The 27881-nt window shown below is 37.3% G+C and overlaps 1 protein-coding gene across 2 annotated transcripts in view; it reads left to right on the forward strand.

The window, feature by feature from the left end:
* The window catches only part of ELMOD1 (ELMO/CED-12 domain containing 1), an 81514-nt gene that overhangs the window by 33590 nt on the left and 20043 nt on the right, over nucleotides 1-27881 (forward strand). The window contains exons 3-8 of one of the 2 annotated variants that reach the window (XM_006833795.1): nucleotides 1546-1641; nucleotides 9449-9585; nucleotides 14887-15032; nucleotides 15168-15196; nucleotides 16414-16511; nucleotides 22275-22404. In XM_006833795.1, coding sequence (XP_006833858.1) covers nucleotides 14888-15032; nucleotides 15168-15196; nucleotides 16414-16511; nucleotides 22275-22404 — 402 coding nt within the window. In that variant the 5' untranslated portion in view covers nucleotides 1546-1641; nucleotides 9449-9585; nucleotide 14887. Of the gene's footprint in view, nucleotides 1-1545; nucleotides 1642-9448; nucleotides 9586-14886; nucleotides 15033-15167; nucleotides 15197-16413; nucleotides 16512-22274; nucleotides 22405-27881 lie in introns of those variants that run through there. The other variant, XM_006833796.1, reaches the window with a different exon arrangement.

Below are 27881 nucleotides of genomic sequence, written 5' to 3' on the forward strand. Positions count from 1 at the left end.
TTTAAAATTTTATTCATTTATGTAGCGTAGTGGTTATGAGTCGGGCTGCAAGCCGCAAGGTCAGCAATTTGAAACTACCAGCGGTTCCGTGAGAGAAAGATGAGGCGGTCTGCTCCCGTAAAGATTTACAGCCTCAGAAACCCTGTGTAGGGTCACTATGAGTCGGAACTGACTCCACGGCACACAACACAACACAACACAACAACAATTTAGACCAGTAAGCATTTATGGATATTTATTTCATACTTTGGGTTATAATCCAGTTCATTTTGTTCCTCAAATTGTTCCAACTTTGGCCTTCGGGGAGCCTTTTTAGCTGTCCAGCTGACTTCTCCCCATCTGTTTTTCTTTTGTTTTGTTTGCACAGTTCCTGGGTTTTTGATGCTACAGGGTACTTCAGGCTCATCTTGTATAACCCTTGACCCAGCCTTGGAAATAACTATTCTTCTAACTACTCTTGGTTTCCTTTATGGAGAGTGGTATTAGATACCAAGATCTGGGTACTTGGTGGGTACTAACACTTCTAAATTAAAAATTTAGATTCATTTTTAAAAGCCACAAAAGTATAAAAAATAACATGTTCCCATCACCTAAAACAAATACATGTTTTCCCCCCTTTATTTGGCTTCAGATATATTTGAAGAAATAAAACACAAAGTTAAGGCCTTTTTTTCTCTTTCCCAATTCTAAACCCTTCTTGCCCTTCTCAAAAGCAACCACAATCCTAAATTTGGCATGTAAACATTTTTTTTCCCCCTCTCTCAAGTATGCATAGAGTATTTACAAGAACAAATAGGTTTTAAGTAAATGGCTGGCTTGTATTTGGGCTGAGTTCACCAGGACACTCCCTGACTGTATTAGTGGGTAGTTGTGTCTCCTCCGTCAGCCATTTTTCTGTACACTCTGTTCTCCATGTTGTTGCTGCGACTCTTGTTCCATTCTTCCCTTGTGAGGTAACTTCTCTATTTCATCCCAACATGCAGTAAACAGTAAGCGAAAAATGCTGTCCAAATATAAAGCTTTACTGCTCTATTTACAGTTTAGAAAAATGGGGCCAAGCGAGTATTGTTCATTTATTTGGAGTACTTGGCTCTTGAGCAACTATTTTCACTTAAGACATTATCGGTTGTTTCTAGTTAATTTTGAGTTGGATTTCTGAAAGGCTTAGATGTCCAGATTTCAATCCACTGGATATCTAGAAATCAGGATGGTTAATTTTATGTTGTTGATGTTGTTTCTCATGCAAATAATTTTCCTCAGGATATAGGAACAATACACAAAATAGAGAAAAAAAATTTACTATTGAACAGATTGCTCATGAAACTAATAATTTCTCTTGCAAGTGATTTAAAATGAAAGCCTAATTGTATAAATTTTAAAATGAAAGGTTATAGTTGTAGTCTTAATCCATTGAATTATGTTGCTATGTGGGCTGTTCAACAGATAATGTTGTAGGTGCATCCATGTTGTCTCTTTAGTAAGCAGAAATTTGTTTTGGAATTTCCAACCCCTGTGTTAGTAAATACATCTGATTTCTTCCCACAGCTTACACTTTGGCAAAACCTAGTTTGGAGCAGTTATTTGAGGACAATTCTGTATAGCATTGGACAGTCAAACAGGCACAATGAAGCACTTCCTGAGGTAAGTATTATTTTCCTCCATGAGTCCTCTAGAACAGAGAAACTTCCTTGCCAATTAGGATAATGTTTCTTTTTACTGTCTGTGATTCTTTGACCAGATCTTACTTAGTATTACATAAAATAGCATTGCATTTTTAAAAGAATAATTTGATCATGCGGGTCCTCTGCTGCCTCAATGGATTGCTACCCCTCAATGGATGTTGATGCTAAGGAAGAACACTTGTAGATTGCAAGACAGCTTGGGAACAAAAGCATGGAGCAGGGAGAACTTTGGACCACCTTGAAGACATGTGTCTCTAAAGGAAAGTGTGCAGCCTGCTAATTGTTGATGGTGTGAGGAATCAGTAATCAAGGAATCAATTAATCCAATTTGTATGAAATAATTTTCCTGAAATAAGTAGTTTATAATATTGCTTAATTTAGATTGCAGTTGACTGGTCAACCCAAGCATTTGAGGAACATATTTGGCCAGAGCATATATTCTAAGCTTCTACTCTTCCTGTCTCCATGATGTTTCTGAAACCTGCATTAATTGTTGGTTCCCTGGTGACTGGGCTTCACAGAGAACCAGAGTTGCTGGGGTGTTTTGGTCTGATCTTGTTTCAAGTCTACCAGCTCCTTGGAAACCCTGTACAGAGTTGCTGGCACTCAGAACCAACTTAATGGCAATTAATGTCAACATAGTATAATTGGGTAATGGTGTGGCATTGTAGAATAAGTACTGGACTACTACCACAAGGTCGTTAGTTCAAATACACCATCCACTCCTTCGAAACCCTATACAGTGTTGCTATGAGTTGGAACCAACTTGATGGCACTTAACAACAATACTAGTTATAATTGACATAGTGCTTTTAGCATTGGGCTGATGACTGCAAGGTTAATGGTTCAAACCCATAAATAGCTTTGAGGTAGAACGATGTGGCTGTCTGCTTCCATAACAATTAACAGTCACTGAAACTCTAAGGAGCCGTTCTACTCATTATGAGTTGTTACTTTGGCAGTGGGTGAGTGAGATAGTTATAATTAGTTTCAAGAATATTTGCTGCTATATTAATGCAACTTTATAAGTTTTATATTAAAACATAAAGATAAAGTTAGTCTAGTCCTGAATGGTAGAAAATAAACCACACTCTCCTCAAAATGGCCTGTCTCTATTATTCATTCTGTTTTTGTTTTCTTTAACTTTGTATTGTGAATTGAGTGAAGATTTACTAAAAAGACCATCAGTTTTACTTTCAATAAATAATACACTTTGGTTCATCTCAATGATTACAATCCCTTCCGATGAATAACAGTCATCTGTTTACTCCCTATGGCTTCTGTTTCCCTTCTACCACCTTCCTGTCCCTTCTTGACATTGTCCTTAGGTACATGTTGCCCCTTTGATTTTGAATAATTGATTATTCCATCATTCATAGTGAGCATATTTTACTAGTGTTGTTCCCCCTGTATACCTACCTATCTACTGCTTGGTTGAAAGAGAGTGTGTTCCTTTCCAGACCTGAAGGGTGGTCGAGGGTCACAGTCTCAGGTTTCTAATTTTCATTCTTGCACATTGCTCTGGCTAATTTTTTCAAAGCAAATAATTGATGTCCTTACTTTTTTAAGTATTTTCTGTTTTTCTTTTCCCCACTAGCTTTGGTTCCAGCAGTGTTTCTGCATCAAGTAGATCCGTTTGTGTGGGGCTCACTGTGTGTTGGTGTACCTCATAGAGTTTACTTCATTTTGCTGCTGCTGTGCTGTTAAATGTCATGAAGTCAGTTCTGACTCATAGCCACCCTGAATAGGGTTTTCGAGGAGCGGCTGGTGGGTTTGAACTACCAACCTTGGGTTTAGCAGTTTCGTGCGTATTCTACAGCGCCACACCAGGACTCATCATTTTAGGATTGTGGGAACCTCCTAAGAAGTCACTATTAAACCTTTTTAGACCTTAGCAGTTGTGTTATGATACAGAATATTTTTCAGCCTCTTTATCTCAGTTGTATAAAAAGATGTTGTTAGGTGCTATCGAGTTGGTACCCACTCATAGCGACCTTATGCACAGCAGAACAAAAAATTGCCCGATCCTGGGCCAAACTCACTACTGTTGCCACACTTGAGTCCATCGATGCTGCCACATGGCCAATCCATCTTGTTGGGGGTTTTCCTCTTTTTCTCTGACCCTCCACCTTACCAAACATGATACCCTTCTCCAGCAACTGGTCCCTCCTGACAATATTTCCAAAGTATGAGAGACGAAGTTTGGCATACAGGCTGAATAAGTATGGTGAAAGAATACAACCTTGTCACACACCTTTCTTAATTTTAAACCATTCAGTGTTCCCATGTTCTATTCGAACAACTGCCTCCTGGTCCAGGTACAGATTCCTCATGAGCACAATTAAGTGTTCCGGAATACTCATACTTTGCAATGTTGTCCATAGCATGTCATGATCCATACAATTGAAAACCTTTGCATAGTCAATAAAGCACAGGTAAACATCTTTCTGATATTCTCTGATATAAAAAGATAGTATTTGAAAAATCACTAGGATGTTTGCCAGTCCAGTATTTGACCTGATGTGTTTTTGATTGCTATGGTAATTAGCCCATCTGTTTACACATTTATGAAACATTGGTATGTAGCAATCCTTCCTGCATATAAATGTGTTGTCTTTTAACTATAGAATCATGTTAACTGAATGCTTTCATGTTAGCTGAAGCTTAGCACTTGAGAAGCCCCCCTTTTAAAAGTAGGGAAGGCTGCAGTGGAGGAGTATACCCCAAGCCTGTACAAATGAATTCCTGCTTCAGGGTCTCACTCATTTGAGAAGAATTTGAATTAAATTAAAACCAGCCTTTTTAAGAAGCATTTGTTTTGTTTTGTTTTTTCTTGATAAATTGAATGGGTACAATGGCATGCTTAGTGGCAATTGTAATATTTTTAAATTAAATTTTATATAATGATTCAGAACTGGCACAGTGAAAATTCACCCCTATGATTCCACACAGTCTAGAACCAAGGATAGTGGGACCAGCACATTCCCATCAGTGATGTATTCTAATGTCAATTTGTTAAACTTGGCGTATATATTTTATAAATGATACTTGGTACTGATTATTTATGTGAAACTGAAATTAGGGTGGTAGATTCCACATCAAGAAAGAAACAAATGATGTTGAAATAACAAAAGGAAACACCATCATTTTCCCTCACCCCTTTAGTTGATTATTGCTTTAGTTTTTGTTTTTAATTAAGTTATATGTGTGTATCATATGTGTATAAATTATATGTTAATATTCATAGACTTTGGAAAGATAAAAGGGGCATGAAGTAGTAATTCCCTGTATTATAAGCTCTATGAGGTAATTCAGATCTCCTTTTGCACTCTGTAGACCATTTTCACAGATGTTAGGCAAATTTGGCAATCATTTCATTTGAGCCAAATATAAGGTTATATAAGCATAACCTCAGTAATTCAAATGTTAATTTCTGAGCTCAGCAATTATATTATGAAGAATGAGAAATCGGCTTTCACTGAAAAAACTTTCAGCATGGTTCACAAGCCCAATTTCTGAGGTTCTCTGGAATGAAATACTCCAGGCACAGCCCTAGAAGAAATTAGGTTAATCTTAAAGAAAACAGATTGTGGCTAAGAATGGATGTTTAATTCACATTTAAGGTACATAATGCCTATTTTCTGTTCTTTCCAGCTCACTATTTGCTATCCTCAGATATGTTAATGATGCAACTATTTAAAGCATGACAGAAGTGGAGAAAATATCTGATGTCTCTTTTTAAAAACTACATGAGGTATTAGAAATAAATACCGTTGGATTACTAAACCCAGCTAAAGCTTGTATGTTGGATTGGTAGTATGATATTGGATGAGGAGCCCATAGTCACTCAATCTGACTTCAGTCATGAGCTACATGAAAAGAAAGCCAGGTATAAAGTGGATAAGAAATTGTGTCCATGTGTGATCAGGAAAGAAGGGACACTGCTGAGTTCTAAACAGACTTGGAAGCCATTGAGAGAGGAAAAAATGTAAAGCAATTAGATAAATAAAGATTTACAATGAACCAGAATGACTGTGAATTGGGTTTTATAAACCAGTAGCTCTAGGTCAACATCATGGCCCACTGATTCACTTAATAAGCATTCACTGCTTATAAGTATAGTGCTGCATGACATTTGTTGCACACCAAGTGATTAATGTTGTTTTTATTTTCTCTTCATAGCAATGACAATAAAGTAGAAGTGAGTGTTTCCAGGCTACAGAGGAGGGCACTGAGGCTTAGCAAAGTTTTAGGTAATTTACCGAAGGTCACAAAGATACTTGAATGCATGTCTGTCTGACTTCAGAGCTGTTTCTCTTAAGTTTGGCATCATGCTACCCTCTTTTTGTGTGCCAACTGTGAAGCCTTCGGTATGGATTGCATCTCAATGCAAAGAAAACAAAAATCCTCACCACTGGACCAATAAACAACATTCTTATTAACACAGAAAACATTGAAGTTGTCAAGGACTTTATTCTTCTTGGATCAACTATCAATACTCATGGAAGCAGCAGCCAAGAAATTAGATGACGTATTGCATTAGGCAAATCTGCTACACAAGACCTTTTTAAAGTGTTGAAGAGCAAAGATGTCAGCTTGAGGACTAAGGTGCGTCTGATCCAAGCCATGATATTTTTAATAACCTCATATGCATTTGAAAGCTGGACAGTGAACAAGGAAGACCATAGAAGAATTGATGCTTTTGAGTTACGGTGTTGGAGAAGAATATTGAAAGTGTCATGGGCTGCCAAAAGAACCAACAGATCTGTGTTGGAAGAAGTGCAGCCAGAGTGCTCCTTGGAGGCCAAGATGGCCAATCTTCGTCTCTCATACTTTGGACATATTGTCAGGAGGGGCCAGTCACTGGAGTAGGATATCATGTTTGGTAAGGTGGAGAGTCAGAGAAAAAGAGGAAGACCCCCAACGAGGGCATCGATGGACTCAAGCGTGGCAACAGTAGTGAGCTTGGTCCAGGACTGGGCAGTGTTCGTTCTGTTGTGGATAGGGTGGCTATAAGTCGGTACCAACTCGATGGCACCTAACAACAACTGTGAAGCATTGTGGGTGACACAAAAATAAATCTGACATGGACTCTGCCCCAGACTGACATACTACCAGGTAAAGAGATGAAGCATGCACATACAAAAGTTGTTGCTGTTGTTAAACTGCCATCAAGTTAGTTCAGACCCAGAGGGTTTCTGATTCTATATAGAGTTTCCATGAAGAGCAAAGATGTCACCTTGAGGACTAAAGTGCGCCTGATCCAAGCCGTGGTATTTTCAATAACCACATATGGATGTGAAAGCTGGACAGTGAATAAGGAAGATCATAGAAGAATTGATGCCTTTGAATTGTGGTGTTGGAGGAGAATACTAAAAGTGCCATGGGCTGCCAAAAGAACTAATAGATCCGTTTGGAAGAAGTGCAGCCAGAGTGCTCCTTGGAGGCCAAGATGGCTAAACTTCGTCTCTAATACTTTGGACATGTTGTCAGGAGGGAACAGTCACTGGAGAAGGATGTCATGCTGGGTAAGATGGAGGGTCAGAGAAAAAGAGGAAGACCCCCAATGAGATGGATTGGCCAGGTGGCATCATTGATGGCGTCAAGTGTGGCAGTGGTGGTGGGGTTGGCCCAGGATCGGACATTGTTTCGTTCTGCTGTGCATGGGGTCGCTATGAGTCGGTTCTGACTTGATGGCACCTGACATAGAGTTTCCAAGAAGCAGCTGGTGGGTTTGAACCACAAACCTTGTAGTTAGCAGTCCAGATCTTATCCTATAGCATCACAAGAGGCAATTTTCCATAGCAACTCACCAGCTTCTACGTTGGCCATCAAGTCTCAGTCAGAGATCCTTTGATTTTCCCTCAGCTTGTTCAAGGCCAATTTTATAGCCACTTCAGTGTCCATTAAACTTTTCCAGCAAAGCATGAGTAAGATCAATGGAACCGTGGACACTCAATGTATGTTGGTTTAATTTTCATTCATCTAACTGATTGAGTTTTCAATTTTGGTTCAAAGTGAGTAAGGCATGTTGATTTTCCTGGTTGTTCTTACACTCATTGCAGGATAAACAATAATTGGCTTTGCTGTCTGATCTTGGAGGAATGTGCTGTCTCGACTCAGCCTCTGTAATACTCTGAGAATTTGTCTTTTGTAGATTATCATACTGTTCTTCAACTTTTTGTGTTTGTCATTTTCCTCAATTGACTGTAAGCTCCTTGTGGACAGAGATGTTAAATCGTTTGCAAGGAAATTAAGTTCCTGACTCATGTTCCCATTTTTTTCTCTGCCGTAATCCCTACCTTTTAAAAAAATACTTTGACTTTATACTACTCAGTCTCTCTTTTCATTTGTTTATCTCAATGAATTTTTAAATCATTAAAAAATTATTTAAAAACTGTTTTCTGATTTATTTCAGGTATCTTCCCTTTAACTGCACTAGATCTTTAACGCAACAGAAAATAAAACTAACATATTCTCATAATACTAAAAATATCCTCTAACCTAGTTTTTACATTTTTAAAATTATATTATATAGTGAATACTTTAAAAAAAAAAATAGTAACAGATTTGCTTCTCATCCCTGCAGAAGGTTTTGAGGCCTACAGTAGATGATGGAACATTCATAATGACCTTTGATGACTTTTTCCTATTTATGTATTTATTAATTTTGGATCTTTAAAAGATAAATTTTATTTAGCAAGAAAAGTTCTACTTGCAATTACATTTAAATGATTTTCTGATTTCGAATACAATGTGTTTGCTGCCTCTCCCTTATTAATGAGCAATGAAAGTATATAGCATAAGATCTGATGTTAAAGAATAAATCTTGCAGTATATAGTTAAGCATCACATTTTAATTAAATGGTGATATCATTTTGAAATTAAGAGAAACATATGCCTGCTTTTCCTTGAAAGGAAGAGAATAAACCATTAATTTATTTATGATTTTAATGAGCTACTGCTCTGTAGGCCTTCAGATAAAATTTCCTGGAATGTAGAAGCAGTGTCCTTTACTATAGCAATAGAATTTGAACTGATATAGATCCAGGATGGATTTATACCCACCAACCCCCAGTTCTTTTCAGAAGACAGTATGATCTCTCCAGATCCTCTCTCTGAATGGTGGAAAAGATGTTGAGATGGACCCCAACACACCTGGGCAAGAGACTGTGTTGTCTCTATTTTACTCTATATAGGGGACAGGGTGGGAGCAGTACACTTGATTTTCTAGAGATCCACAGGTGGTTTTTCTATGTGACTTCATATTTGCAGTTCATGTATGTCCCCTCATATTTCTTCTCTTCCTAGTAGAAAGATCTCATTTTAGAGGGGCTGCACTTTCCTAGGCCAAACAGCTATTGAAAAGTTAGTTTTGTTTTGTTTTTTAAAAAAACTAAAGCGGATAGAGAGAAATACTGTTAACTGATAGTACATGGGGGAGATTATAATCATTGTAATGAAACAAGGTGTATGATTTGTTGAATGTGAAACTGATGATATGCCCCATAAACTTTCACTCAATCCACAATAAAAACCTTAAAAAAAAAAAAAAAGTTAGTTTTGTCATAGTCCCTACGTAGAGCAACTAAAATAAAATTTATTTTCCAAAGTCTTTTAAATGTTGGAAACAGTGAGCCGCTTGCTCTTCTTTATGATCGTTCAAATGGAAACTACTTCACTTAGGAAACTGATTTGAACCAGGTACTGTGATTGTGTTTGTATATAGCCTTGGTCACCAATAGTGTACTTCTTATTTATTACAGGATTTCTTCAAGCAAGAACTAACTCTCATTTGCACATTCCTTGAAACTGTTCAGAATAAGCCACTTTTTTCTTATTGTTCCAAAAGAAGACATCAGAGTCACAAACTTAAGATGATGGAGTAGGTGTTACACTACAGGTACCCACAACCCCTAACCCTGTAGCACAGAGGTGACGTGGCTCCAGAGACATCTCCTGTCTCCAAAACCCCGTCCCTACCTAGTGGATTCCCCCAACAAGCACCAGGAATCAGGAGCTCACTTGTATTTGGTGGTGGACATATGATCCATTTTGAATCATATATATTGGGTCGCTCTTCTGATTAAAGCTAGAGAATGAATGTTAAATAATAAAAATGATCATAATTGCTTTATGGAAGAAAAGTGCTGTGAACTCTATTCACACAGCCATCAACTTCACTATGCAGCATATTAATAAATGGCAGCAACAGAATATAGTGGAAATAGAACACATGCAGTAGATTTTACTGTCGAATCAGATTCTCCCAGCGCTTTTACATTGCATTCCCCTTGGGAAGCTGCAGTGACTCCTGTTTGAGAACAGTTATAGAGCTGTGATTAAAAAACAGAAACAAACACACACACAAGATGCCTTCTGTGCACATGGCTATTAAAATCAGAAGGTAGTCTGTTTTCTCCTAGTCATCTTGAGACTCTAAGTTTTGTTTCTAAAAAATATAGCAGAACTTTAAAGTAGTGAATTGAGAATCTTCCATCAGAACTAAGATAACTGAGTCTAGTATTATAAAGAAAAAAGGAAGCCTATTCCTCCAACTAAAACTAAACATTTTAAATTCATTTTAAACTAAGGATTTTTAAATTCAGGCCAAGAAGATAAATAGAGTCAGAGCCATAAACCTCCTGAACATAGGATTCCAATGGTGGAGCAGGTGCAACTGTGATTCTAACTCCAAAAGGAAGAACAGAAGAACAGGATTAGTACCTGTGCAGAAGAAGGCAAATGAGATCTGTCTCATAGGTTATATTTGACATGTGTCCTCTCAGAGCATAGTATCAGAAATGTAAGACAGTAAAACAAAGGAAATTAAAAGGACGAAAAGGTACCAATACATCCAAAAGTCTAAATCCAGATAAGAAACAGGCAAACTTTTTCTTTCTTCCCTTTTTTCCTTTTCCTTTCACAACTGCTGATTAACTTAAGATCACTTAAAGATCCATTTCTTAATTTCTTCTGTTTCAGGGTAAACATACCAAATAAATTTAACATTCTCCTAAAATCTTTAATTGTTTGTATTGTTCTGTTTTGGAACCTCAACATTAACTTTATCATTTAGGAATTTAAGTAGCTCCAAATCATTGAAGAAGTGAGCTCCTGGCAGCACATGGTGATGGGAAATAGCCATCCTGACATATTCATATGCAAATTTTGCTGATCTTGTCCTTTAATGGGGAAGCAAGTTAGGCATTTTTTTTTCTGTCACCAAAATGCAGCTTTCAACATAAGAGGTGGCACTGATGCTTCCATCTCTCACTATGCCTTGCTTGGACCAGAGTATGACCTAAACATAGAGCAAATTATATCTAGCAAAACTTGATTTGATCTAGTGAACTGACTCTTGAAAACAGTATCTAGCATATCAAGTTGGCATTTTTATGAAGTATCTGTAGACAGATTGACCCGCTACAAAAACAAAGAATATAAAGTGTAAATCCTATATGAAAATAGCATTATCAGGACCTTTGGTTTAGAAACTGTTGTTGTTAAGTGCTGTTGAGTTGGTTCCAACTCATAGTGACCCTGTATAGAGTTTCTAAGGCAGCCTATAAATTATAAAAGGGTAAACAATTATAAATATCACTTCATCATTGAAGTGAGCATATCTCTTTCATGATTTGTGATCTTGTGTTTGTGATTATGTGACAGGGATGTGATATGCCTCACAGGGTGGTGAGCCCTAGCAAATAATGCGTCATCTGTAACCCCTCACTGTGAATTTCTACTGGGTTTCACTGTCTTGAATCCTCAGGAGAGAAAACAGAAATAGCATGATGACGTTTTTTCTCCTTTTATGTAAGACTGTCTTGATGCAAAACTCTCCTCAGAGCTTTTCTTGAATGCAAGAAGGCCAATGGGTTCAAGTTACTCTGCATCTGGATACTTGCTGACACCTAAGATGACACATCTAGGTCTCAGGCCACATATTGCTTTAAACCTGTTGGAAAGGCACATGGGGAGACTTTGCATAGCTTTATTTAAGCTATAATTCGATCTGGTGGCTTGCACCCTAAATTGGGTGAATTCAAAGATATCTCATTTAACAATTACGGGAAGCCATTTTCTCCAGGAAAATTTGGAACCACAAGAACCTGACCTGACCATTGTGTGGTTTTGTTAATGTGGGAGTCCTGATGCACAGCTTTGAAAGAGGTTCCACTTGGGATGCTGACCCACATGTGAGGCTGACTTTACTGATAAGTGCACATGGGTACAATCAGAAGTAATGCCTTGGAAGGCTTTTCTTTTTGAATTAATAATAGGTATTTCCAAGGCTATAAATCTTGACAGGAGCAGAAAGCCTCATCATTCTCCCGTGGAACAGCTGGTGGGTTTGAACTGCTGATCTTGCAGTTATCAGCTTAGTGCTTATACTACGCTATCAAAGCAACTCCTCAATAATAGGTATATCTCTTAATAATTATCTTTGCCATTTGACTAATGGCCAGTTAACAAAGATATTGCTCAATCTTTTTAAATTTTCTCATATCCAGTACACCTATTCACTTGTCAATATGGTTAAGTTCCAAAGACGAGGTCGTTATGTGAAAATCTGCATTATGGACGACATCAGATGGCAAACTGGGGAATGACTACATCATCATATAACTATGAAACCACTGAGATCATGGCCCAGCCAACTTGACCCATAACCTCAACCATCACAGTTGCGTTGCTCTTACCTCATACCTTAATGTTCATTCCTGTCAGACATACCTCATTAATGCTCAAAGTAATTGGATAGCAGATTTTTAATTATTGTCATAAATGTGAAATGTTGGATAATAAGATAGTCAATAAGTGAGGAGTAGGTGTAATTGAAAAAAGTAGAACGCTTTCTAAGAGAGCAAGTTGATGTTTTATAAAGTTCTTACTCCACTAATTAAAATGTTTCCCTACATTTATTTTTAGGGTTACTTTTTTAATCTGTTAACTTAAATCCTAACAGATCGTAAAACATATTTGACTATAAAAAAGTTGAATGTCAAGCTTTACAGCATATTAAATCAATTATCTTTTAACAGGATCTTGCTGATTTCATATTAACTGATTTCAGATACTTAGAAGTGACTTGGTAATCATTTTACCCATTTAAATTTTTGTAACAACTTTTCAAAATGTAAAATAGTGTTTATTTACTATAAAAAAATAAAAAATAATTTAAAAAAAGAAAAGAAAAATTACTCATAAGTCCATTACCCAGAGAAACTGCTGTTAACACTTTGGGTGTGTATACTGACAGTTTTCCTTACGTACTCCTTCCACTCACCCCCATTTATACATAGTCATTAGAAATCTTTTTTTAAAAGGAAAGGAAAACCATTTTAACGTTTTCCACTCTATAATGCATTATGAACATTTTCTCATATTATTCTAGAATGGGATTTTATTTCCTGGAAAGATATAATATTGTGTATCTTATTAATAGATCTTGGCCTCTTCTATTTCCTTCTACTGCCTTCTATTGCCTTTATAAGAAGTAGACCCCATGTTTGTACAAATCAGACTATTTTAACACAAGGCTGTTGAAGATATTAGACCCAACCAACTAGTTGGTGCTGGCTTCTTTTCACGGATGGATCATATTATTGAGGCTATTAGTAAGCTACTTCAGGTCCTCTGAGTAGCCTTGGAACAACTTATTTTAGAGCTGCAGGGAATGAGTGAAAATTTGAGTAACAGTGCTTTTTTAATAACTTAAAAGAACATTGATAGAAGGTAACATGGATAATTCTGCCTCCCAGGAATGTATAATACAAAGAGAAGGTGAGTTGGAAACAACTGGAATATATGTTCCTGAATGATGGATCCTCTTTACCTTTATACCTTGAGTTTTTTTGAGGCTCTTAAATAGAACCATGAAGTAGTAGGTACATTTCTTCCAATTAAAAGTCAACACAAATTCACATGTACTTAAAACATATAAGGGAGAACATAATTGGTGATGATGTAGTTTTTAGTTTTTGTGTTATTATTGGAGTGACTTAGAAAGTACAGTAAAGAAAGCCAGCAGGAGCTAAGAACAGACTTGTCATGAGGCAAAGTATTTGAAATATTTAAATCAGAGGATGTTGTCACCTCTGAGAGCCAAAGGTAGTATTCAGTGAACCAATAAAGAGATCACCCCGCAAGTTCAAGGCATTGATTAGTAGTCCTCAAGAACAACAGTGTCTAAGGGGAAAGAAGAGGGAGGGAATGAGGAAAGAAATGAGTGTAGTATGGGAAGGGGTTTAATAAGGAGGGTCTATAAATTAGTCCTGGTGTGGCGCTGTGGGTCAATGTGCCAGACTGCAAAGCCGTTTGAACTGTAAGGTCTGCTGTGCAAGCTCACTAGCTGCTCAGAAATCCTATACAGGGTCACTATGGGTCAGAATCAACTCGATGACAGTTCACAACAGCAACAATAGACTAGTAGCCCTGGTGTAGTGCTGTAGGATAAAGCACTGGACCACAAGGTCGGTTTGAACCACAAGATCGGCAGTTCAAACTCGTTAGCTGCTCCTTGGAAACCCTCTACAGGGTCACTATGAGTTGAAACCGACTCAGTGACACTTAACAACAACAACAGAAAACAAGTCAGACGAGGATGAAAGTCTGTCCACAGAAGCAGAAGAGGGAAGCTGCAATAGCGTGCTCTCTCCCTGTGTTTAAGGGAGTGGCAACTCCTGAGACACAAGCAGTGTTAAAGGATTCTGGTTTCAAGGTACTGATTTACTTCCAACACATTTTTAGGCAAAGGTGGAACAATAAAGAATTCCAGTACTTGAGTCTTTTTGAGGCTCGTAAGTAGTACCATGTGGGGTGGTTTGCAATCATAGTAAATGTCCACACAGATTCTACCTCAGATAAGATCATGTGAGATTGTTGCTACGTGCCATGGAGTCAGTTCTGCCTCACAGCGACCCTGTACAGGGTTTCCAAGGTGTAAATTTTTACAGGAGCAGAAAGCTTCATCTTTCTCCCACAGAACAGGTGGTAGTTTTGAACTGTTGACTGTGAGATTAGCAGCCCGATTTGTAACCACTATGCTACCAGAGATTAGAAAAATGAAATATGTTTGCAGAACTAGAACTCTAATGGTTGATTTTCTCCTGGACTTTTTTTCTCCTGCTTGCTGGTGGTGGTTGCTTTCTGTTCTCTTCCAGAGTTCTATTGGAAGGGTGCTGTCTTTTGTTTTTGACAGAATGCTGATCCAGGTGTGCCTGTATTTTTACTGTAAGTTTTTGTGGCGCTGTCTGAAATTTGTAATGAGGAAACTGACCGGAAGATGTGAGTTGCAACGGATCTGTTACAGTACCAAGCCTGGAGCTCCTAGAACCATGAAAATCGGTAAGCATGGAACAAAAAAGAAAGCAAAATTTAAGGTCGATTGAATTGAGAATGTAGTGTTACGATTCAGTGTAATGATTTTACCCCATTGTAAAGAATAATTTTTAAATGCCATTTCTGTCATTGCTTTAATAGAAACCTCACTGAGGGATTCAAAAAGTAAGGTAAGATGTTTCTATATTTTCAGCAACTTTCACTCCATCAAAAAGTAGGAAAAAAATTAAGAAACAAGAATATATTCCCATGGATCAATTTCCAGCCAAGCAATAGATAAGTACAAAGGAAGACGACAACAATGCTAGTGAGGTGTACACATCATAGAATTGTTAATCACTGAAGATTAAAAGGGCAGCATGTACCCAAGGACAAAATTCGGAAGGGTTGAAAAAGAAAGATGAATGGAAATAAGGAACACAGGGAGGAAAGGGAATAGGTGATATTACATTGAGGAGACTACAGTCATTGAGATGGAATGTAGATTGGTTGAATGTAAAACTGATGATCTCTTCTGTAAACCTTCAGTCAAATCACAATAAAAAGTTCTATAAAGTGTATAAAAATTGTTAAAGCTTAAAAAATATATATATTATAACTATGAAAACGAATGCAAAATGAGAAGAACTGTTTATCACAAATTCCTGTTCTTTGATGTAAGAGCAGTCGCTGTCTGTGAATTTCTAGGTAGATTTCTGATGCCCGTATTAATTCATTGTTAAGTCAGTCTCTTTATTTAATACCTCCTTCTCCAAATCATAAAATGAGTATCCCTTGAAAATAGGAACAGTATTAACTCTTTGGTATCTTCTTAATATCTAAATAACTTTACACTCAAGATTTTCTGGTATAATCAAACAAACCACTGTGTTAGCTTTTATAGCACCTAGATGAGCACCCACAGTTTCTTTTTATTTATAACGATTCTTGATTATTTCATTTTATTATTTAGTTTAGACATCCTTCAGACTATTTTCCTCATCTACTTCAGTCTTTAGGCTTAGACATAATGCCCATTAACAATGGAAACCATGATGAGTGTGGAAAAGGAAATACGTTTTAATATAAGTAAGATGAAACAGAGGAAAATGATAAAAAAACAAACAAACAAACAACTAAAACTCAAAAAGGAAATAGCCATGGGTAGTTTCCATATGTAATTCTGCTCTATGTTAGTGCCTTTTGTCAGGAAAGTTGCACTACCTCTACTGTGAAAATGTCAAATTTATTAGAATTTTAATTTCTACTTATATATTTCATATAAGTATACTAGGTCAGTTTTTGCTTTTAGTTTATTTTTATATCGAAGACTAAAACAAATCTGTGAAACCTCTAGCTAAGCGGACCTGGTGTTGGGACAGGAAACTGATTGAAACATGTTTTTCAGCTGTTGCAGACTTCAGTGAGTGTTCACCCTGATGCTATTGAAAAAACCATAGACGACATCATGGAACTGAAAAAAATCAACCCTGACATCAATCCACAGTAAGAATGTGTTATTATGTCAGAAATATAGAACACAAATCTTATGACCACATATTTAATATTTCTACATACACCCTCATGAGCTTGCTTACTTGCTCATTTTCTGTCTCTTGCTTTGCCTAGAATAATCATCTGCAATGTTCTGATTCTCAGATGAAGAATAAAGAAAAAAAACCTGGCATTTTCTTATTTGTAATTGGCAGCAACTTTATACTTCTGTTGTGATTTAATGTTTATGCTTCTGAGATGTTAGTGCAGGAAATCTGATGGGTGCCTGGAATATTGAAAAATGTGATAAAAGGAGCTCATTCATCAACGATCGCTCCATGCAATGCCTATGTTTTATACTAACAGTAAATGTTCCACTTGTCAATGTGTCTAAGTGGATTGTTCTCCATCAATACTATTCCTTCAGCTCATGACAGGCTGATACTGTTGGAGACAGTTCCTACCTGCTTGTCAAGAAGATAAGCATGTGTGGGCGGGAGAGATGGTTTTTATATGAGTGAGACTTAGAACTTTATAATTTAGTCATCTCATCTTGGAAGTATTAAAATGCATTTGGCAATGTGCATGGCATTTAAAATTAGCTTTATGCTTTCCCTTGGGTACAGCAATTTTTCAGTTAAATTTTGGGCTGAGAACATTGGGTGGAATGAATTGTGAATGCAGATATATTTAGAGATGGTTTAGGTAGGTAACCATCAAACTGTCATTTAAATGTGCATACAGTAGAACTTCAGATGCTACTGCCAAAAAAGGCTTTTAATCGCCAAAGACAGAAACGGTAGTTGAAGGGAAATTCAGAGTGCACTTTGCAAAGGTCTGTCTCCTGAAGTGATTCTAGGTACTGGCCCTGTGGGGCTCATAGCAAAACTCCCATTTCTGTCTGGTCTCCATGTACGCTTCTGCAGCCACTTCATTAAAGCTTGATTTAATTATGTAGTAGATGTCTTTTTGAAACCTTTTGACATATATTTTATTCCTCTGGGAAAGTGATAAATAAGCAATTCATTTTAAATTGGATTGAACCAAAAATTGAAGACTGCAACTGGGCTTGAGGAATGTTTTAGCCCTATAATTATATTTACAGATTGGATTCAGCTTAAGTGTGGCCCTGTGGGTTAATGTGCTGGACAGCAAAGTCGGTTTGAATCAAAAGGTCAGTGGTTCAAGCTCACCAGCTGCTCCTCAGAAACCCTATACAGGGTCACTATGGGTCAGAACCAACTTGACGGCACTTAACAACAACAAACGTAAACTGTTCTATGAAAGTATTATTTTTCATTCAAAAGCATTTCCTTGGCATCTATTCTTTTAATTTCCTTTAGGAAAAAAAAAAACCTCTCTTTTTTGTGTGCCGTGGAGTCAATTCTGATTCATAGCAACCCTGTACAGGATTTCCAAGGCTGTAATTTTTATGGGAGCAAAAAGCCTTGTCTTTTTTCTGAGGAGCAGCTGGTACATTCAAACTACTGACCTTCCAGTTAGCAGCCCAGTTCGTAATCTACTACTCTACCTGGGCTCCTCCTAATTGGTAGTAGATTGTATTTTATTTTTTATATCTCAACATGAATTCTAGTGCTCCCCCCGCCCCAGATTGCCACTGACAAAATTTGATTTAAAAAATGAAATACTTTTCTGAGAAACAAAGAAATAAAGAGGGTGGGGTGGGGAGGACATTTTATAATTGATGTAGATATTACTACTGCTTTGTTTGAAAGTGTTCCTTATGATGGTAATAGTAAAACTTGCTATTAGCTGGTCTTTCTTGCTCCCTCTTCTTTTGTTTCTCCCACCCTTTTCTTTCCCTCACAGTTCTCTTCTCAGTCCTGCATTGGTTTTCTGGATGACCAATGCCATTGCATTCTTTTCCCATACTTTTTAAGAAAAAACAGGTTTCATTTCTATGCTATAGCAATAATTAGTTGAATCCACTTAAGTAAACACTCAATTTTATTGAACTTTAGTATCTCTGGACTACCTGATACTGTCATCTATGGTTTGGGTAGGTATCTAATCCTAATTCCTCTTTAAACTTAATTTCTGTGTATCTCATCTATTCATACAAAAAATTACATCATCGCTATTATAATTATTTATAATGACCACCACTCCTACCATAACAAAAATTATCAAAGGTAGTAAGTAAACTAGAATTAGGATTATACTTGACAGTAATTACTGGATTGGAGCATATGAAATTGCCCTTATTTTAAACCATTTTGTAATCAGTGCGGAATGGAAATTTTGTAAAGTGCTTAGCAGAAATAAAAATGAAGTTTCTGCTTTTAGATTTTAAATGCCATCAAACAGTAGCAGGATAAGATAATAACTTTTGTGACCTTAGTTTATATGGGATATAGAAAAAAGGCATCTTAAAAGCTTGTAAGCAGATATCCAATACTTCACCTGGAACAGGAGAGGAAGAAAGCGTCAGGAATAGGAATAGGAAATGGACTATATGGCTAATTACCTCCATGAACAACTACCTCCTTTGCCACAAGTCCAGAAGCACTAGATGAATATTATGACCAAAGATTCAATAGAAGAATCCTGCTCAAAAAAGGGAAAATATAAAATAGAATTTCAAATTCTTATGGACTGTAAACTCTCAGGAACCATGGAGAGTAGACGAACCCCTGAAACTATGAACCTGAGATCATCTAAACCTTAAACATCCTCTGAAGTCTTCTTTAAACCAAACAATAGGTTTACTTAAACAATAAAGAATATCTGCCTTGAGGAGTCCTGGTGTGACATTATAAGATAAGCACTGGACTGCAAGGTCAATTTGCACTGCAAGGCGGTGGTTCAAATCCACCAGCCACTTCTTGAACATCCTATACGGGGTTGTATGAGCCGGAACCAACTCAACCGCACTTACCAACAGCAAGCTGCCTTGAATACAGTGCGCTTATGGGATCATATTTAGAACAGCATCTATAAAGAATAGAGAGGAGACTCGGGATGGTGAGTTTGTGATAATGGGGAAGGAACAGTTCAGAGAAGGAGGCTGAGAATGGTTGCACACATTGAAGAATGTAATCACTGTCACTGAATTGCACATGTAGAAATTGTTGAATTGGTGTAGGTTCTGTGTGCGTTTTCAACAACAATATAGATATATATTCTTTTTAAAGAACAGGAGGAAAGCATTGTGGTGATTAGTTATTCACGTGTTGAATAAACTTGTAATGTTATATGACTATTTAAAGAGATCCCTTTTTACATTAGACGCTGTAGGGGAGGAAGACAGCATTCAGATCACAGAAAGTAATGTTCCTCTGTATGCTATGCCTGCTGGACGGTTTTCTGTTCTGGTAATGTGGTTTAAGAGGGAAGTTCATCAAATAGTGTCCTTCCAGAACAGACTAAGTCAGACAGTAAAACATTTGAAAACCATGTACCAAGAGGGAATTAGAGGTTTGGGGGATTTTCTTTTTAATCTTAGAGAAGATAACATTAGGAGAAATCCATCCAGTCGCGTCTGACTCAGAGTGACCCTGTTTCTGAGGCTGTAGATCTTTAAGGGAGCAGAAAGTCTCATCATTCTCCCAGAAGCATAATAGTGGAAAGGTGGAAATAAGTTCACTTAGTGTAGCTCAGAGAAGGGAATGTAAGTCATTTAGTTTCCAAACAACAAAAGCATTCATACTGGAATGGGAAATTCTGCAAAGTACTGAGTTCTTTTCCTGGCAAGCTTCATTTATTAGGGACGCCTTCAAGCAGAGGTTTTTTGTTTGTTTTGTTTGCCCCTAAACTATCAATCCTGGTATGGCATTGTAGGATCCACACTGGACTTCTAACCATAAGGTTGGTGGTTCAAACCCACCAGCCGCTCCTTCAAAACCCTGTACAGAATTGTAACCGTGACAGTGAAATGATATACGATAGGATTAATGTAAAGCTAATGTTCTCCCATGTAAACTATCACATTGTTGTTGTTGTTAGGTGCCATCGAGTCAGTACCGACTCATAGTGACCCTATGCACAACAGAACGAAACACTGCCCAATCCTGGGTCAACCTCACTATTGTTACCACACTTGAGTCCATCAACACCGCCACCTAGTCCATCTCATTGTGGATCTTCCTCTTTTTCTCTGACCCTCCACCTTACCAAACATGATATCCTTCTCTAACAACTGGTCCCTCCTGACAATATGTCAAAGTATGAGAGACGAAGTTTGGCCATCTTGGCTTCCAGGGAGCACTTTGGCTGCACTTCTTCCAAAATAGATCTATTGGTTCTTTTGGTAGCCCATGGCACTTTCAATATTCTCCTCCAACACCATAACTCAAAAGCATCCATTCTTCTGCGGGATCACATAATTCACAATAAAACATTAAAAAAAAAAAAAACCCTATACAGAGTCGCTATGACTCAGAACTAACTCGATGGCACTTTACAACAACAAACTATGAGTCGGAACCAACTCCGTGACACCCAACAACAGACACCAAGAGGGCTATTTCTCTTTCACACATGCACCCTTTTGAGGTGGTTCTGATGATGGGAGCTGCCATCAACTCAATTCTGAGTCATGGCAACCTTATGTACAACAGAACTAAATGTCATCCCATCCTCCCTCTATAACCCTCGTCATCACCGGCATGTTCAAGTCCATCATTGGAACCAGTGCTTCTTACCAAGAGTCTCCATTCTGCTTCACCAGACTCTGTCCTTCTCTAGTGATTGACCCCTCCTGATGGTATGTCCAGAGTAATCAAGCCAGACCAGTTTCTATAATGATTCGTTTTCAGCAGTAGAATCACCAGGCCTTTTCTTTCCTGTCTTAGTATGGAAGCTTTGCTGAATCTTGTCCATCATGGGTGACCCCACTGGTATTTTAAATACTCCTGGCATAGTCTTCAGCATCATAGCAACATGTAAGCCACCATAGTATGAGAAACTGACAGATGGGCAGTATGGAGTCTGCATGGACCCTAAGAACCCATTGTTAACTTGTATTTTCTACATATTGCTGTTAAGTCATCTGCAAAATAAGCTTGCTTAATTTTAAGCCATGCTATTGTAACTTGGCTTAAGAAAAGGTCTAAAGATAAATTTTAGCTAGTTTCTACAGCTATCCAGGAGTTTCAGTAAGAATGGCGTTTCTATTAAATATATCCTATTAAATGTATTTGTTTCTATTATTTGTTTTATACTGTTGTTTTTGTTAAGGGCCATCGAGTCGGTTCCAACCCATAGCGACCCTGTATCCGAGGAGCAGCTGGTGTGCTTGAACTGCTGATGACGCAGTCCAAATGGTTTTGTAGTCTTGCGCATTTACCCACAGCGCCACACCAAGACTCCGTGTTTCATATTATACTATGCTATATAGCACGCTATGGGTCAAAACTGACTCAACGGCACTTAACAACAACAACAACAACAATATAGCATGTTAAGGAGCTCTGGTAGCGTAGTGGTTATGAATTGGGCTGTGAACCTCAGGGATAGCAGTTCGAAATTACCATCTGTTCCACGGGAGAAAGACGAGGCTTTCTGCTCCCGTAAAGATTTACAGCCTCAGAAACCCTATACAGGGTCGCTATGAGTCAGAACCAACTACACAGCACATAACAACAACAACTTATAGCATGTTATGATATATGTTTCTATTAAATTATATTTGACCAATTTATTGACTATCATATAGATATGAAAAGTTCTATTCAACATACATCAAGTGAACAAATGCCATAGAATGTTTTGTTTTTTCCTTATATATATTTCTTCTGTTTTTTAACATCATAGGTTGGGCATCTCTCTTCAGGCTTGCCTTCTACAAATTGTTGGGTACAGAAACCTTATTGCAGATGTTGAAAAATTACGCAGAGAACCCTATGATTCTGAGAACCCCCAACACGAAGAAATGCTTTTGAAGGTTAGTCCTCAAATGTATGTTAGCCTTGTATGTAGGCCCACTAACATTTGCTGAGCCCTGCTCCTCATTAAACACTGTGCTAGACGGTGGCGTACAAAGACTAAGACAATAACACAATGAGTAGTTGAGGAGCCTCGTTTTTTTTGCAGGTTCAGGTGTTGAAGGTAAATTTTTTCATTAGTAAAATTCATTGGAAAAAGTGAAGTGTCAAGACAATTATCTTTTGAAATCTGAACATCAGAGGTGATTTCTGCAGGCTGACACATCTGGCTCAAGTTGAGATTGTTTAACATGTGTTAAAAGCCAGTCAGGAGAAATAGCATTTGTCAAATAGTGATCTGGGATTTTCATTTATGGCTTTTAATACACATCAAAGAAGATGAAGTTGATTTCTGCTTTAGCAATAGCCCCTTGGGAAATTATGCAAGATCTTAATGGTGATGATTTATTCATGCAACTTGGAGAGGAGATAAACTTATATCTGGCATAGTTGAATTGTTGGAAGCATAGTACAGAGTTTCATATACATCTTTGGTTATCAAAGCAAAACCTTAAGAATCTTACAGTTTATTATGTATGAAACAGTGTTAAAATTTTTGAATTTTGAGCCAAAAAACATAAGACCAACCTGTAGAACTATTCATCTGATGAGATGTTCTATAACTCCACTTACAAAAATACATGTTTTTAGGATGGAATGCTTTCTTGCCTTTCCCTGGAATTAAAAATGGAACTAACAAAATAGGCAGAAACATTTGCCTTAAATTTCTTTTACTGGAAAATGTCAATAGAAGGTACAATTTAAAAAGTAGAACCTGTTGTGTTTTTGTGTAAAGGAGTGTGTGTTTTTATAGATGTTAGCACATATGTAAATATGTAATTAGCAGATGACTCATTTTGTCCCTGCTAATTAGTACTTGATCCGATGTGAATCATTACAAACTGAAGAACCCTCATTCTTGGCAATAGTTTTTCTTTTTCTTTTTTTTTTTTTTAATTTAAGGTTTTTATTGTGGATTGAGTGAAAGTTTACAGGGCACATCATCAGTTTCACATTCAACAATTCATATAACTTGTTTCATTACATTGATTGTAATCCCCTCCATATACCATCAATTAAAAGTATTTCTCTTTATCCACTTTAGCTTTTTTTAAAAAACACACAAATAAAAAAACCCACTCAGGCATATATAATAAATTACATCGCCAAAGGGCACATTCTGCAAGTCTGCTCCTGGCCACCAGCTCTTAGTCCTTCTCTTCTTAGTTGATGACTCTAGAGTCCTCAGCTGCTCCCCCTCTCCATGCCCCCATCTCTGATTCCATCTCTGGCTCTGCTGCTTCTCTGGATAAGGTCCTGCATCCTATTTGTGCATTACTGTCTTGATGGTCCTAGGGTCCTCTGTTTCTGGACTGTATAATTAACCACTCCCCTTTTTTTGTTACAAAACTTCTACCTTTACAATTGTGACAGTCGCGATTAGTCATGATAACAGTTTTCACTATTGAATCTTACGAATCTTATCCCCATCTCCTTTCAACAGACCCATCTAGACAAGATGATAGCTATTCAGTGGGGACTCTTTCTTTCCCCCCACACTCTTAACTAAGCTCCCTCTTGAAACCTTGTAAGCCAGTCACTTTGTGCCTTTATTGCTCCCTCATTTTAGATAGCCAATGTCTAAGTTGCCCATTCCTATCTACCCTGTGCACAGAGCGGATAGCATTGATACTTGATTTGAAGACTCTTTCCCTCTCTGGTAGTATTTAGAGTAACTACTGCTCTGAGTATAGGTCAGGTTCAGCAACAGTTTTTCCTTTCTGCTTAATTTTAGTTATCATATTTGTTGAGTGTCATCTCCTTATATTGACTTTTTTTCTTTCCTTTGTGAACATTTTCTGATAGATTTAAAGATAGCAATGAAAGAGAAAGTAAGTGTAAAATTAACAGACTGGCTGTTGTTGTTAAGTGCCTTCGAGTCAATTCTGACTCATAGTGAGCCTGTATAGAGTTTCTTAGGAGTAATTGGTGAGCTTGAACTGCCGACCTTGTGGTTCAAACCAGTTTTGCAGTCCCGCCTATTAAAAATCCACAGTGCCACACCAGCACTCCTAGAAGGAACTTAACAATTCAGTACAATGGCTGAAATGCCCTCAGAATCAATTACTAACTCCTGGTATGGCGCTGTCAGATCAGGACTGGACTGCAAACCACAAGGTCTGCAGTTCAAATCCACCAGCGGCTCCTTGGAAACCTATAGCGACTCTGTATAGAGTTTCCGAGGTGTGGCTGGTGAATTTAAATTATCTGTAGTCAAGATTTAAGTATGGGTGTGTTATAGTTTTTGTCACAACTATTTTGAAGTAGTCAAAGTGATGGGTATTAATAGCATTTTAGAGGTGAGCAAACAAGCTATGAACTTTTTAGTCCAGGCTCTGATTCATACAACTAGTAAGTTCTAGAGTCAGGACAGTCCACTACTGCATTAGATGCTTTGAGGAAAGGTGTGGTTTTGTCCTCCTGTGGCTTATAATCTACCTGGGAAGATACTGTGCTTCTGCAAAAATCATGAACTCTTATCCATCAATCTGCCCCCTCTCCAGTATCTCTCACATGTTTCCCATGTCCAGGGCCCTATTTCAGCCATCATTTCCAACCTGGGCTTTTATAAGAGTCTTTTAATTCAATCATTAGTCAGTTCCTTCTTCCAATATCTTCTAAAATATTGTTGTTGTTAAGTGCCATTGAGTCGGTTCCGATCCATAGCGACCCCATATAGGGTTTCCAAGGAGCAGCAGGTGGGCTTGAACTGTGCTGACCTTGAGGTTCAAACTGATTTTGCAGTCCAGTGCATTAACCCACAGTGCCACACCTACAGAGGGAATTTTTCGGAAGCACAGATCTAGTCATATTATTCCCAGGGTTAAAAACTTCAGACTTAATATGTCCTATAGAGAAAGCCCATGTATCTTAGCATGACACTTTAGATACGTTCCTGTTTATTTCTGTAAACTGCCTCCCCTGGCTCTTCATCTATGCAGCACATTTCCACCAGGTTCCCATTTTTCACCGCAATCCATGGCTGTGCCATTCTGTACGTCCATTCTGGTTCTCATGCTGTTCTCTCAATCACACAGCAGAAGCCTGTTTGTATTTTAAGTCCTTAGTGAATTTTCAAATCTTTCCTAACTTTCCTAAGCAAACTTAAGAGTGGAACTTTTATTCTCCTTTTCAGTTTATTCATCTTCCAAGTTTGATAATGACAAAACAGCAATAATAAAATTTGGTTGCATATTTACTATGTGACAGACATTATAGTCTTTTACAGCATCATCTCATTTAATCTTCATAATAACCTTGCAGGTGAGGAACTATTATTCTCATTTTCTAGATGAGGAAACAGGATGGTAATTAAGTGACTATGTGAGCTCACAAAACTAGAAAGGGTTCTTAACTGCTGTACTACACTAACCCTCAAGGGAGACATCACTTCTTATTTATATATGCATTTTCAGAGCCTGGTCCATGGTTTTTATTTAACTACCTGAGCAATTATACTAATTCTTTTGCTAGCAACTGCACAAAATAATTCAGAACAAACTACGGACTTTGGGCCAATTCTGGGTTGTCATTTGTTTTTGTAAACTAAGTTTGATTGGAACCTGCTCATTCATATATATTGTCTATAGCTGTTTTCCTAGTATAATGACAAACTTAAGTAGTTGCAACAGAGATCATACAACCCTCAAAACCTGAAATATTTACTATCTGTCCTTTATAGACAAAGTTTGCAACTTGCAGTTTAGTTTTCATATTGTGTAAGTGATTTGTTTTATAAGCATAGGAAAGCATTGTTAGTATTTCTACTTAGAGTCTTAACTCTTTTTTATTATTATTATTATTCTGGATTTGATGATCATTTGACATGGGTTGGGATGAAATTAAATATCTTTGGACTGCTAACTGCAGTGTCTGCTGTTCTAATCCACCAGCCACTCCTAGGGAGAAAGAGGAGGCTTTCTGCTCCCGCAAAGATTTACAGGGTCACTATGAGTCAGAACTGGCTGAACAGCACACAGAAGCAGTATGAATATATTCATATAGCACTATATGTTTGAGTTATCCAAACTGACGCCTATATTTAAGAATCTTTAACTGAGAACCAAACCATCGTACCATCAGAGTTCCTTACTCACCATTCACTAGAAAACAGTTATTTTTTTAAAAAACTGAGATTACGTAACATCATTGTTCAAATGAATATGGTATCTGTTATATTTTGTTCCTACCCCCATGACAGATTCTTAAGAGGTTCTAAAAAGAGACCATTCCCTGATGATGATGAATTGGTCTCTTATTATTAAGTACTCATGATGAATTCAGAAACATTTTCTGAAATATAACATTTCTGATAACCTTATATGATATTTTGCTGATGGATTTCCTTTCTTTACTCTGAAGTTTTTTCTCACTCTTTCGATAAATTGAATTTACCTTTTGTACCATTAATATAAAATACATGATCTGGATAATAAGTAATTTTGAATTAGTGCCTAGAATAGCTGTGATTAATCATAACTCTAAAAAATTCATTACATGTTGTTGTTGTTAAGTGCCTTTGAGTCAGTTCCAACTCATAGGTTTCCAAGGAACAGCTAGCTGGTGGGTTTGAATTGCTGACCTTGTGGTTCACAGACCAATGCTGATCCTACAACACCACACCAGGAGTCCACATAATGTTTTATACTGTGCATACATATGACAATTTACTATAAAGCGAAGTGTTTGTGTGCTACTGTTACGTTTAAACTTTAAAACTTATGCAGTATAAAAGGAATTTAGTAGTTAAATTATTTCTGAATTAGTAAAAAGGAATTTTACATTTGTGTTTGTGCCCTGCCTATAAGAAAGTAACAATATAAAATATTACAAATAATCTAAAAAGTAAATTTTCTCACATACACACCTCTATTTGTTAGAAGTAATATTTTGAGAACTGCATATTTAATACAGATGTTGGTCTCAGTTCCATTCTCAGGAAAGTAATGATAAGTACTGAATCTATGGTTAATCTTTCTATTTAAAAAATTGAGAAAAGTAGAACCAGTTCTATTTTTAATAGAACATCATGTTTCAAATTTGTATTTGTTCATAAATAGATGAATAATATTTGAGATTCTTTTAGGTAACGCCTAACACTGATACTATTGTTGTTGTTGTTAAGTGCCTTCGAGTCGGTTCCGACCCATAGCGACCCTGTACAGGGTTTCCGAGGGTGTAAATCCTTAAGGATCGCAGCCTGATTCGTAACCACACTGATACTATACTATGAGATTTATTCAAGACTGCTGATTGTACTTTATTCACTACATGGTAATGTTTACTCCCCTTTCTGTTTATAAGTGAGGCCTCCTAAGAAATGAAACTCAAGGTAATTCACTTTTCTTTTTGTTAACAATTCTGCTACAAGTTTTTA

Source organism: Chrysochloris asiatica, unplaced genomic scaffold (genome assembly GCF_000296735.1).
Source record: "Chrysochloris asiatica unplaced genomic scaffold, ChrAsi1.0 scaffold00008, whole genome shotgun sequence".
NCBI classification, from domain to species: Eukaryota; Metazoa; Chordata; class Mammalia; order Afrosoricida; family Chrysochloridae; genus Chrysochloris; species Chrysochloris asiatica.